General features: G+C 40.4%; 1 protein-coding gene across 1 annotated transcript in view; it reads right to left on the bottom strand.

Moving 5' to 3' along the window:
• Positions 1-974: 974 nt before the first annotated feature.
• fndc3ba (fibronectin type III domain containing 3Ba) overlaps positions 975-13,605 on the bottom strand; it is a 92,238-nt gene continuing 79,607 nt past the window's right edge. The window contains 3 exon segments of the mRNA XM_054614070.1: positions 975-2,523; positions 4,921-5,048; positions 6,866-7,032. Coding sequence (XP_054470045.1) covers positions 2,212-2,523; positions 4,921-5,048; positions 6,866-7,032 — 607 coding nt within the window. The 3' untranslated portion in view covers positions 975-2,211.

Here is a 13,605-nt window from a genome sequence, read left to right on the forward strand (position 1 = left end):
TTGTTTTTTTTTGAGCTAGTAAACCACTTTGCTTACTGACACATACAGGAGCAAGGCACAGCATTGACAGAGGACAAGATACAGCATCCAAAAAAAAAAAAAAAAAAAAATATGAGAACAGATAGGGGAGGGAGGGAGGGAGAGGAAGACAGAGAGAAACAGAGGAAGAGAGGGGGCGACGGTGATGACAGCGATGGGGATGTCAGGGTTAGATCTCCCCTCCGTAAGGCCTTATCCCTGAGGTACATTACAGGCAGCCAATCAGAGCTGGCTAGCGGCGCTAAACTACTGCCCCGCCACTCCTCTGTACCCCCCACCCCCCTCCACCCAACCCCTCTTCCCCTGCACCCCACCTGATAATTGTAGACACGTCACGCATTAATCAAGCAGGTCAGGGTGACTTCTTTGGATCATCAGGGTATGTATTGGGCTGTACCTTGGCTTTGTTTTTTTGTTTTTTTGGGGGTTGGGATAAAAGGGGAGTCGGGAGTCGGGAGTCAGGCGGGAGGTTCTGGGGGTCGTTAAATGCCCTGTTCTGATGTGTTGTGTTCTGTCAAAGGCTTGTTTGGTTAGTGAACATTAGTTCAAGTCTCCAGAGAACATGTCCGTCTGAGGAGAGACCGCAGACCTGCTACTGCTCTGATAACATGTCAATAAAGCACCTTTTAATAGAGAGAGAGAGAGAGAGAGAGAGAGAGAGAGAGAGAGAGAGAGTGAAAACAGTATGAGGGGGGAGAGAGAGAGAGAGAGAGGGAGTTGTGCATGGGCAGAAAGATGGGATGGATGGAAAAGCAAGAGAAGAGCAGCCAGAGCTAAAAGGTAATTACCGATCATTATGGGCAGAGGAGGAGAAAAAGAAAGAAAGAGGAGAGGAGTCTTCAAATGTATCGATTCACAGACTAGCTGGAAGGAGAAACTACAGCTTCAGCACTGCTCTGGCCGGCGGCTGGCTAAATTCCAGGGGGTCGGGGGACGGGACGGGGGACGGGGGACGGGGGGTAAAGCTCAAGCTAACTCCTAATGGCTTTCCTGGTTAACACTCACACAGAGCTCTGAGAAGCGCGGTGGCTAGCTGGCAGGCTGTTAGCACCTCTGGGTCTAACAGGGTTCAACGCTACTAAAGCTACAGATGAACAGGCCGGAGCAATGGTGCTGCAGATGGTAGAAGGCCCGACCGAAGGGGCCAGTCAAATGCTCAGCCTAGCCCTTTTCCTGTTAAGTTGCAGCCAATCACAATCCCAGACCCGGTTTCCAAAAAAACCTGCCTAAAGCCAGTTCAAGGCCCAACATCAGAATACCTCTTAACTGACCTCAGAGCTGCTGTTTCATGAGCACCTAGAGTAAACTCCTCCCCTTTCACACTGTACTTCAGACCTTACATTGCCATCACTTATATTACATCACTTTTATAGCATCATAGATATTTGTTATAATATATATATATATTTATATTGTGTGTATATATATTAGATTACTGGTTTTCCATTCTTTCTTAAGATATAATAAAATCACAGGATAGCAGCATCTTACACCACACATGGATTGCATCACTTTGGTAGCTGAATGAGTGAGTGATTGAATGTTAAAAGCTGAGCGGATATGAACTGCATGAATCGACTGACAGCTTGTAGAGTAGTAGCAAACTGAATAATAAGGCATGATTGGCTAAAGGCCTACATTGGAATATGGCTGAAATGAATAAAGACTGCAGCAAAAAAAATAAAAAATAATAATAAAGAAAATTACACATTGAAAAACAAAAATAAAAGTAAGGCAATGACCGTCAAGAAATATACACGTTCTCTAATCAAATATGTTTTAAAAAGATACAAGATAAAAACATGCAAGTCAGTCTGGGGAGCAACTGCTTTGCTCAAAGCTATTTTAAGGCTTGATTATCAGTTTTTCTTTCCCCAACCGAGGTACAGCTAAGACCTCAACTGAAATCCTTAACAGATGAGACGGACGATGACACACAGACAACAGAGACAAAGAGAGAAAGGAGACCAAACTGAGTGAAGGCAGAAACAGGAACAAGGTAAGGAAAGCCAGAATCGATACTTGGACTAAAAAAAACAAAAACATACATAGCCTTAGAAGTACATCAAGTGTTTGTTTTTGATTTCATTCTGTTCTTTCATAGACGTATTTTGAAAAGTTTCTCTGTGATTTTTGTTTTTTTCTCTTTCTATCCTATAGTTTAAATTTCCCTCACTTCATGAAGAAGTACTGTAGCAAGCAGGCGATGAGGATGGAGAAGCCCGCGAACACGCACACAATGAGCGCCGCGAAGCGCTCGTCGCTTGAGATCAGGCCGGCGCCTTTGCCCGTTTCCACGGCGCTCTGCTCCCCCGACGATGCCGTCTCCTGGCGACGCAGCGTGAACAAGGAGGAGTGGCTCAGTGGTCCGCAGAGTTCCTGGCACGTATCCTGGCAACGGCGGCAGGCGCCCACGCGGAAACGATAGTCTGTGTTGCCCTGGAGACCAGAAATTTGGAACATGCCCTCCTCTCCCTTAAAAACCTGCCAGGGGAGAAGAGAAAGGTTGAAAGTTTAATGGCCAGGTTGTAAAAAAAACATATACAGTTTGTTTGTTCTCATTAATGAGCACTTAAAATGTGCCATCAAAGGAGATTTATAAAAAAAAAGAATTCACAGCCAGTTGTTTTTACCTGATGAGTGCTCAGGAGTGAAATGAGTTCAGTTGGTGATTCTTTGGAATAGAGACCTGCATGCTTGCTTGGCTCACAGTGACATATGATTGCTTTTTTTTCATAGTGTGAGCAGGTTGAAGCTCTTAGCAGTTGCCCATTTATTAAATTGATGCAATTCAAGTTATGGCCATACAGCATGTCATGCCCACTGTAGCGTTTTAAAAATAAATAAGTATACCAGCTGCTCTCTCTTCTCTTAGACATCGAGTTGACACACCATGCTTTTCACCGTTTAATAAAAAAATCTAAACTTTTATGCCTCAATGTGGTGTCAATTTTTCCCTTTATTGAACATGCTTAATATTTGCAACACCTGGCTGATTGTGTCCCTCTTCCAATGAAGTTCTAGTAGTTACTGTCACAACTCATCTGCTGAAGCGCTGCTAAGAGTTTTATCTGCTGCTAGTTATGGGAAGTAATAAATAAAGTAAATTATGATGACCTCTTCTTGCTTATCTACATATTTGATTGGCACTTGATTCTTTTCCATTATCAAGGTGCAGATGGCGTTCAGGAAATGGCTTCAGGCTATACAAATGATCTTGAAAACCACTTCACTATAAAACTTAACTGATAAAGATGGTTGCAGATTTAAGTATTAGCAAAATAAAACCAGCCAGTCTGTGCTGTTGAAATGTCCTTGGATAAGACAGTTAATCCATATTTGCTCGTTTCTCTTACATAACTCCCGAGACTGACTCATAAAATTACAATACTATGTTAATGCAATGACGGTTAAAGGACACGGTATCAATTTCAATATTTTGTCAGGTTGCTTTCTTGTTCATTTTGTAACTGAAGAAGCACAACATGTATATCTGTTATAGATATATTCTGAAAAGTAATTGTAATTGGCTTGTAGTTGTACGTGCACGTAGAAGCGGATGATCCTTCCCTAATGATTAAATCGGACCCTTGCTGTGATGTCACGTAATTTCCTGCTTTTAAAATCATAAAAAAAAAGGAAGATGGCCATTGACCCTGCTGAACACAGATACCAATCAACAGTAACTCTCTATATAAACACCTATTGCATGTCTGCCCGTTCTGGAAAAGGTTTGCCTTTTGTGCTGCTCTTCTTCAGTTTTCTTTTATTGCTTTTTCCCAGTGAAATTTGTGATATTGGGTTTAAAAAAAAAGAAGCTGACTTGACACTGAGCAAGAACAGTGAATTTGTTTTTTTGTATGTGAGGAGAATGGTTTCAGACAAAGCAGCAATATTCAGCGGAGAAAAGATGGGAGTAAGACCTAGGTATCTTGTTCGCTCAAATTCAGTTTTGGAGGAAGTATAAGACTTTGGGTAGTGCAATCGAAAATTCTGCCCCCCACTCTAAACTTAAAAAGTTAGATCAAACCCTCTCAGGCTTATGCTGGAATGGTTGTGTGGAGGTAGCCTATGTCCTTGTGCTGTCAAACTGTCTTTTTTTGTTATGTTTGTCGTGGAAAATCTATAACAAAATCTAAATGAAAGAACGCCTTCAAATGTCCCTGTTTGTCTTATCCACAAATTCAATTTGCAAATCAAACAGCAGCATGTGTGTGCACTCAATTCATGGTGAGATTGCACAAAAGGCACCAAAACATACAAACGTCTGAAAAGCAGAAGCAGCACAGATTTGTATTGTTAGCTGATGTTTGTACCCGTAATGTTTGAGCCAATAGACATCTCAAATCCCCACATGGACACTTATACAAACAGCTGCGGTTCTGTTCGCTGGTGAGTATCAGCAGTTCTTCCCTCCAAACCATTCAGTAATTCAATATTAGAGAGGAAAACATCCTCGATGACAAATGTCTCTCTTTGTCTGCAGTCTACAAGTCTGCTCATTTCCCCAACTGCCAGCCGCCCAATCCCATATTTCCAAGTGTAGCCAAAAACATTTTATTCTTATTAAAATCATTCAAAAAATACTACTGGCACTGCAATTACCTTCAATTTCAGAATGCTCTATCTCTCAGGGAAGACATATAGTATGTGTGTTTCATTCAATGTGTAAATTTGAGTCTGCTCTGTAATGCCTTCCACATCAATGTTTCCACGGGGGGATTTGAAAATATCCTCCCAGTAGTCGTACACACTTCCACAATTTTAAGAATGAACCTACATTTATTGAATTTATTGAAGCATGTGCTCTGGGCTACAAGTGACCCAAGTGTGTGAGTGAGAGAGTGTGTGTGAGTGTGTACCTGTGTGTGTGAGACAAACCTGTTTGTATTCTGACTCGCGTCCCACCAGCACCTGGAGCACGTAGCTCACAGGATCTCCTCTCATTGGTGCGATCGTCTCCCATGTGATCTCACACACGTTCCCCTCCAGCTGGTGCACTCTGGGAGCTGTTGGAATAAGTGCCAAAACATGATTTCAAACACGTGACAGGATTTCATTGTTAGATAAGTAATAACATATAAACCAAATATTCAGACTTTTCTGTGCTAATTTCTGACCAGCTATTTAAACTTAGAATACTTACACACATATATATAAATACATATATGAAAATGTACCTTTGTATTTAATCCAACCTAAGCATTTAGGAGCAGTGGGCTGATGTAAAGCGTACAGGAGGGGCCGGGGATCAAACCAACAACCTTTTGATTAAAGGGTGACTGCTCCTACCCTGGGCCACAGCCACAGTACCCCATTAAATATAATTATTCATATCAGCAGTGATGGTTGAAAAAACTAAAAAGGTACTGCTCAAAATCCTGGACATTAACCACAACAAAGAGAATAAGTTATTCATATACAATAATTCTGTTTGTCAATTTTGATTATAGTTTTGCAAAGCAATAATATCCTTGAGATATAATGTAATTTTACACCAGAAACAACAAATACATTAATTGCTTTGCTGAATACAGTGTACATTTCACTAAACTCTAGCCAGGGACATACTCATTGAGCGGTCTCAACTCATCCTGCTTTTGATCTGAATACGAGCTGATTTGCAGAGAACCGTTCAGACAGTGTATTTACACCATGCTCACAGTTTCACAGAAGCTGTTTGGACCCCTGAGGCTGCTATCGGGCTGTTTTATTGATATTGCAATGCTGTGCTGCACATTCACAGCATCACAGTCAATCCCATTATACTTTCCGTTTATATCACCAGCGAGGATACTCCTCACTGGGATTATTGTCGGCGTAATCAGCCGCTGCCTCTAAGTTTACAACAAAAAACGCACACTGGAGGCAATAATGAAGCAATGCAACAGTAAACATGTCCCCTCTAACAGCCAAACAGAAACTAATGTATCGCCTTTTTACGGTCCTGTTTGTGTATCACCTCTTTTGTTCAGTTTAACTCCTGAACTGCTGCAGCCGGTTGCAACAGCACTTCAAAAGTTTAAACCTGGTCTCCTCAAAACATAACTTGGGCTTTATGAATTACTAAATTTGAATAGGTTGCACAGCTCAAACTTGTTCTTATGTAGAGATTGGTTGAAAGTAAGCATTTACACCCACTGACAAGTAGAGGCTAAGTGTTGTGTAGCTAATTAACCCGACTGATAAAGCTAACGTTAGGTTGCTAATATACTGTTTGACCCTATTAGAGTAAAAGTGGTAAAAACATGCAAAATGGTCGACACATTTGACTTTGAAAGCTTTTATGTGAAATTTCACAAATATAACACAACATACCATTAAGTTCTAAACGTTGTGCTAAAAATGTCATATTTCCCTCTCATTCAGAAGCGCATGACTACTAACTCTTAAAAAACACACATTTGTCGGCTTTTTGCCCGTATAAGCAAACAAAATAAAAACTATATTTACAAAAGATTAGCAGTTCTGCTTAATTAATTGTGTTACCCCCTAAATCTGTAATTTTTGGAAGTTGTGCAACAGCTTGCGATGCTTCTGTGACTTCCTGTTTATAAAGTGCATTCTTTTGATTGGACGGTGCAACAGAGGTTTTTCTAGCAATCAGTTTCCAAGTCTTACCTTGCTAAGATATTTTTTAAGTCTAATTTCACAGTTTGAAGCAAGTAAGATCAAAGAAAAGTCTTTCATACACAAACTTAGTGATGGATTTATAAATAGCTGGTGCATCCAAATCCTGGAATGCTGTAGTGGCATCATCCATGTAGCAACCAAACACACACAAACCATGAGACAAACACACAGTTTTTTGCCTGGGTCAGTTTACCTTTGAGGGCAGGTGGTACAGACTTGGTGGTGCAGAATGTGTGTGTGTCAGAGAAAGGACCCTCCCCTGCATCACTGATGGCCTGTATTCTGAAGATGTAGCTGCTCGACTCAGTCAGTCTCTGGACCTTGTAGGTGTGGCTGGGACCGCGGTAGATCGTCACAAACCTGGACAACACAGAATAAGAAAGAGTAAGAAAGATATAATGAGTCACAAATCTAAAGGAGGAATCTGTAAATGGGAATACGGGGTGAAGGAGAGAAGAAAGGGGAGACAAACCTGGACAGGAATAAAAAAAGGGAGTCAAAGATAAGGGAGAAGGTGAGAAATAAGGTGAAGGTGAGAGGAAGGAGTGACGACGCTATGAATAGATTAGAGGAAGGGAGAGATGTGATGATAGAGGAACTCAGTTAAAAACTGGGATAACATGAGCAGTGAGGGATGAGATATTGATAATTGGATTTCACTCATCACCATACTGGTTTTGGAGACTGATTCACACTAGTTCAGGATTTGAATGTTGCATGTTAACAGGTTTTTCCATGACTCAACAGAGCAGGCGTTACCAATTAACTGTGCTTATTAACAGTTCGTGGGGTATAACATTGCTGGCATAACCATTATACATACACATCTATATATCACGGTTTTGTTTTTATTTCTTTTGTTCTTGCTTAGTTAAGACCTTGAAAAGAAACAAAGATGCTGGTGGGAAGAGGGGAGAAGACATCCAAACAAAGATAGCGATGATTTATAAACACACAGAACGAATACTGACTGAAATCGAATGAAAACTAGCACCAAAAAGAAAAGCTTTCCGGCTGGCTAGATGGACAGATTAATGGACTGAAAGAGAGATGATAAGTGAGTGATTGAAGGAGTCTGAGAGAAATGGGGATTTGAGCTGAAAAGGTGGTTATTTATCTCCTCTATCAGCTTTTCAGCACAGTAAGGTAAAAGTCTGTGTGACGAAGGGTTATGGGAGAGAGAGAGAGAGAGAGAGAGAGAGAGAGAGAGAGAGAAAGGTGACAGGGGAAGTGAGAAGAGGAGGCAGTGATGGAGGGACAAAGTCTGAAAAGGGAATGAAGTCGAGGAGAAATAAAGGAGAGTGAAAAGCGAGGTGACTGGTAATTATAAAGCGGAGACGATGATGGAGTAAGAAGAAAAGAGAAGAAAAGAGAAGAGAGAGTGAGAGTGAAAGAAGACAGGAGAGACGTCACGGTTCAGTAGCGGGCCATAACTCCCGATGAGCTCTTTATGAAGCTGCACTGGCTAGGAGTGATGAGTCTCTCATGCTGATATATGATGTTGTTGTTAATCCTTTGCCTCACTTTATTAACACCCCCAGACTCCCAGCGTTGATAGAATTAGTTCAGTGGTCGCTTCACACTACGTGTACCCGAGTCTCCCCTTGTCCTCTCTCTGTAGGCTCTAACGGCCACATGGCTATAAATTGAAAATTCCTATATGACACAGTAAAATATGTCAGCTTTTCCATCATTAAAAACAATTAGCACTCAGCAGAGCATGGACAATAAACACACACTCACACACACACAGAATCGCCAGGCCACAGTTAATGAGATGAACCTGCATCCTCCGTCCTGAGCCAAAGAGCCGACCCATCAACCACAGCCGGGAGCAGAGGAGGACAGATCAAGTTTATCGCTCTAGATTTTATCCGTCATTGCAATTCACAGCAATGCCAATATCGTAATAATATCATAAAATACAAATTTGATCTATTTGATTCGCCTGACAAATGTGTGTATTGTGCTGGAACTGTGATGCTTGTTTTGTTTCAGAAGCAGCCCTCTATAAGCACTACTTTGAATGTACCAGTCCTTCTTAAACACAACGCTAACTGATCATTAATCACATTCATTTTGGCATTATCAAGTGCTTTTGTTTTGAAAAGCAGGTGGACCCTTGAAAGCCTTCCTGTGTATACACGCACATTTCTTTTGGCAAATATATCTGTTTTTTCAACTTAAATAAGCTTTTAGCTGTACACGGGAAGTTAACCAATAACTTTATCAACTTAACATGAATTTGTAACAGAAATGGCATATTGTGATGAAAATAAATGTGTGTAGGTATCATTTATGGTGAAATCCTCATCACATTTGCACAGTAATAATGTAGAAAATATTTTTAAGTATTGCCTTATATGGATGTCTCATGGATGGTTACTTATTGATAAGGTTAGCATTAGAGACAGAAAAAGGAGAAACAAGTTGTTTTTCAAAGAGGTTGAACTGCTTGCTGGCTGGCTAGCTGCGAGTAAAAACAGATGGATGTAAATAAAGAAAGAATTGACTGGATAAAAGGATGAAGGGATGAAGAAATGAACATGGATGACCAAGTAAACAAATGGGTGAGACATTGTATGTATGGATGGCTCATTCTTATGGATGACAGCAACTGAGCCGGAGCTTTGCCTCCATAGTGCCTGTTCTTCCACCTGCATTCAAATATGACGTCGGAAGGTTTAAGCTATCTTTGCACTGCACTGCATGGGTTGCCATGGCGCCTTTACATTCCCAAAACCCTGGCTATGAGGTATTTTTGAAATCAAATAAACTATAAAGCTTTAAGCTTTGAAAAAGGGCAACAACAGAGTGAGAAAAATGAGAGAAATAAAAAATAAAAGCCATGAGCGAGGGAGGACGGAACCCAAGCAACAGGTCTGCATAGAGGGAGATAAGAGTGGACGGTGAGGGAGGAAGAATGGGACGCAATATAATGAACCTGCGAAAAACACCTTTCATTATCAACCTACACAACCTCAAAGACGTGGCATGGTGGATGGGAGAAAAACAAAGAGGATGAAAGATGAGGTGGGAGGGATAAAAAATGCGGGAAAAAGGGGGGAGCACATTTCTCCAGAGGTCCTCCAGAGGTGAACTCACCTTTCTAACAATAAAATGAGATGAATAAATATGAACAAGATCGTCTGGAGACAGAGTCGGTCACGGCCAATGTCAAAATCATAAATACACAGTAATGCTATTTGCTTTAAAAAATGACCCTGATGGAATTTATTGGCCAAATGTGAAATTATATTTGGCGAAATTGCAGCTGGCTATTCAATATGTTTGTTTACAAAGCAATTGAAAGGTTTCGGTCCTTTGCCTGTTTTTCTAAACGACCTTGCCATCTCCATTGATAAATTAAGATTAGCGATGGAGCATCTGGTTGCCATGGGAATTTCATAAATGATATAACTTCCTGCTAATTCATCCTAATAGAGTGTGATGAGAAAGCAAAGGGGGAGGAAGGGGAGCCCTGTAATCCGATGATATCCCACTGTGCGCACGCACACACACACACACACACACACACACACACACACACACACACACACACACACACACACACACACACACACACACACACACACACACACACACACACACACACACACACACACACACACACACACACACACACACACACACACACACACTATATAACTAATGCAGCCGCTAATACACCTTAAACGCCCCGCTACAACCACCAGGAGCTGCAAGTGATGAATCCTAAGCAAAGGCAATTAAGTGGAATATGTCAGGAATCACACACGGTCATTATGGATTATTCAGTCAATTATACAATATAGTTTATTAACAGTTCTTCTCAGGGAGGAGCTGATGGCAATGAAGATGAGAGAGTGACATAATGTTTTTTATCTTTATCATTTATACAAACCAAATGACCAACAGTTCTATCGGAATAAATCTTGAAGTGTGGGTCTAAATAAATGCTTAAAATAAACAAAGGTCCATTACTTTGCTTGAATATATAAAATTGATGATTTTACAATTAGGTGGACCAACCAGATGCTCTTTGATGTTTCAAAATTCAGGGACAAAAAAAATACCCGGAAACCGTTAAGTCGCTGCTAAAGACCCTCCTCTTCTCGTTGGCATTCAATTTGAGTTGATGGTGTCACCTTGATTTCATCCTCTGTTGTGCTGCAATTCTTTATTATTATTATTATATTGTCTGATATTCTTATTTTGTTATTTACTTTTTATTCATTTGGTTGGTATTGTGATGATATTCAGCACCATGGTCAACTGTGGTTGTTTTAAATGTTCTATCAAAATACATTTTGACCTTAAAATATATATTTTTTTAGGTTTTATGAAACCTTAGTATGAAAATACTTCGTAATTTACTGATAATTAACTTAAAATAAATATGAATAATATAATAAATGAACAAAAAAAAAAAGGAATATTTCCGTCATATAATTCCTGAACCATTTCCTACCCCATGAATATTGAAATAATTAACTGGGATTGGAAAATGTAAACTTTAAATACATTTCCTTTATTCATTTAACCTTTACTGTTTTAAATCAGTTGCTATTTATATTCTGGTGAGGATAAAATGAAGAAGAATCACAGATCACAGAAAATAGTTTGTGCTATAGCAAAGCTGGTGTGCAGAAATGTTGAAAAATATCATCCCGGCTGAAAGGACAACACATCATTTTCTCCTACTTGAAAAATAAATGAAGTAAAACTTGGCAGACCAATCATAAATGTAAGGCTATTCTTGCACCAAACAAAAAGCTCACATGGAAAACAAATAAACCCTGCTGAGTTGCTTTTGTTATTAAATTCATACTGTTTTCAGTGTATTTTAGAATGCAGAGGACAATTTACCGTACAGAAATAAATACAAAAGAAAATCATTGTTTGATAAGTATTGTGAGAACAAAAATATATGTTTATTTATAAACAGGATGGACGGCATGCTGTCTTTTCCATTATGAGCATAAAGAAAAGGAGTATTATTATGAAAAATGGACCGACTGTGGATAACGGTAGAATATCATTGCCTGTTTTAACCTGTGTAGCCGAACCATTGGGGTTAGCGATTATAAGGTGCTAAAAAAAAAATCTACATTAAATGCCGGGATGTTTCCCTACAAAAAAACATTTGATCCAAATATGGTGCATGCAGAAATACGCACAAACAGAAAGACACGCTGATGAGCATCCTGCCATATCAATCACTGTGCCAATTAAGAAAAAGGGGAAAAAAACAACTCTCTAAACTGTGAAATCTGTCTTCATTTAGCTGGCAGGGAGTGTGTTTGTGCCCACGTACATGGCATGCCTCTGTGTTTGTATGTTTGTGTGTCGGAAAGGTTACCATTCCAGTGGTGCCAACGTACCTCGATGCCAGTCAAGCCTTAATTCAAACACTGATAGCCAGCCAACCAGCATGTTAGAGGTTCTCAACAAGGAGAGGAGAGGGAGAATCTGACAGGTGGGCACACAGGCTGGTAGATAAAAGTGTCTCTGAACTGCTTTGAGTTTGGTCTGTTGCCTTCTTCTTTGTCCATCCCCTTTCTCATGCCATCCAAATCCTCTTTTGTTATTTCTGCCTGAATGTATAAAAAGACTCTGCCCTCTCTTCCAATTATGTGTTTCACTTCCTGCCAGCCATTATGTTTTGCCCCCTTCTCCCTCTCCCCCAGCCTGTCTCCCTGTTTCTCTCTCTCTGACACACCTGTCTGATGAGTCAGTTAAATAAAGGCTTGATTGTCGGAGGCTGTATCCCAGCTGGCTCCAGATACCCTCAACGTGACTACTCGTTGGTACATCTGGTTACTACGTGCACAGAAAAAAACCAACACATACACACACACATGCAGGACCTACACACGTACCTCCAACTAGGTATTCATGCACACAAGCTCCCTCATCTTCTCTCGAGCCGCACATGTTCGGTCCATCTGTTTGTGTGAGTGGTTTTTTTTGTGTAGTATTGACCTTCTGGGTTCTGATTCGCTGTATTGACTAGCTGTGAGTCTTAGTAATGTGTAGCGCAGGGCGGATGAGAGGTTTAGAGAGCACTTCCTGACAATCACAGTTTCAATCCCCGGTCGTAGGTGAGACTCTTTATATGAAATAGCCAGTTATCTTGGGTCTTAAAGTTAGAAACGTAAACATTCCAAGTGTGTGCCAGTTTTTTCTCCTGTTCCAGTTTATGTGAATGACATAACGCCTAGTTCACACTACACAACTTCAGCCCTGGTTTTCCACCTGCCGAAAGTTTTGGGAGCTCAAGCTGTATGTGTGAACTGTACTGACTGTGAAAGTCGTGTACTTTGAAGTTGGCTTAATTTGACAGGAAGTAAACTTGGACTGAAGCCCAGCGATGCATTTACCGCTGAGATGGTCTATAACTCTAACGAGTTCCTCTTTTCACCAAAAAACATCTACAACCCCAAGACTTATAGATGTGGCGTACTGATTTACCATTTAGCCAAATCCTGCTGTCCAAATGAGTCTGCAATTATGCAGAACTGCAATGAAAAATGAACTGCGAGTCATTTAGGTTATTGTTTTAGACGTAAGGAGTTTAACATAATGTTCTAAATGTCAGTGAAGCATGGTTCACATTCATTTCATTATTTTCAAAGTAATGCAGAGGGTAAGGTATACAGGAGCTGCTGTGAATGACTTAGAAGCATAATGAGGAGGTGTAGAGTGTGAACAACCGGAGGGTTCTTTCTTCAATGCAGAAATGTAAGCTTTCATTTTTTCTTTATGTGGTCTAGAATATAGAAAGATGGACCCCTTCTTGATCTACACCACGAAGGTAAACAATGATATTAGAGCAGTATAGATTAGTATGTGTGTGTGTGTGTGTGTGTGTGTGTGTGTGTGTGTGTGTGTGTGTGTGTGTGTGTGTGTGTGTGTGTGTATGTGTGTGTG

Source organism: Anoplopoma fimbria, chromosome 15 (genome assembly GCF_027596085.1).
Source record: "Anoplopoma fimbria isolate UVic2021 breed Golden Eagle Sablefish chromosome 15, Afim_UVic_2022, whole genome shotgun sequence".
Lineage (NCBI taxonomy): Eukaryota > Metazoa > Chordata > Actinopteri > Perciformes > Anoplopomatidae > Anoplopoma > Anoplopoma fimbria.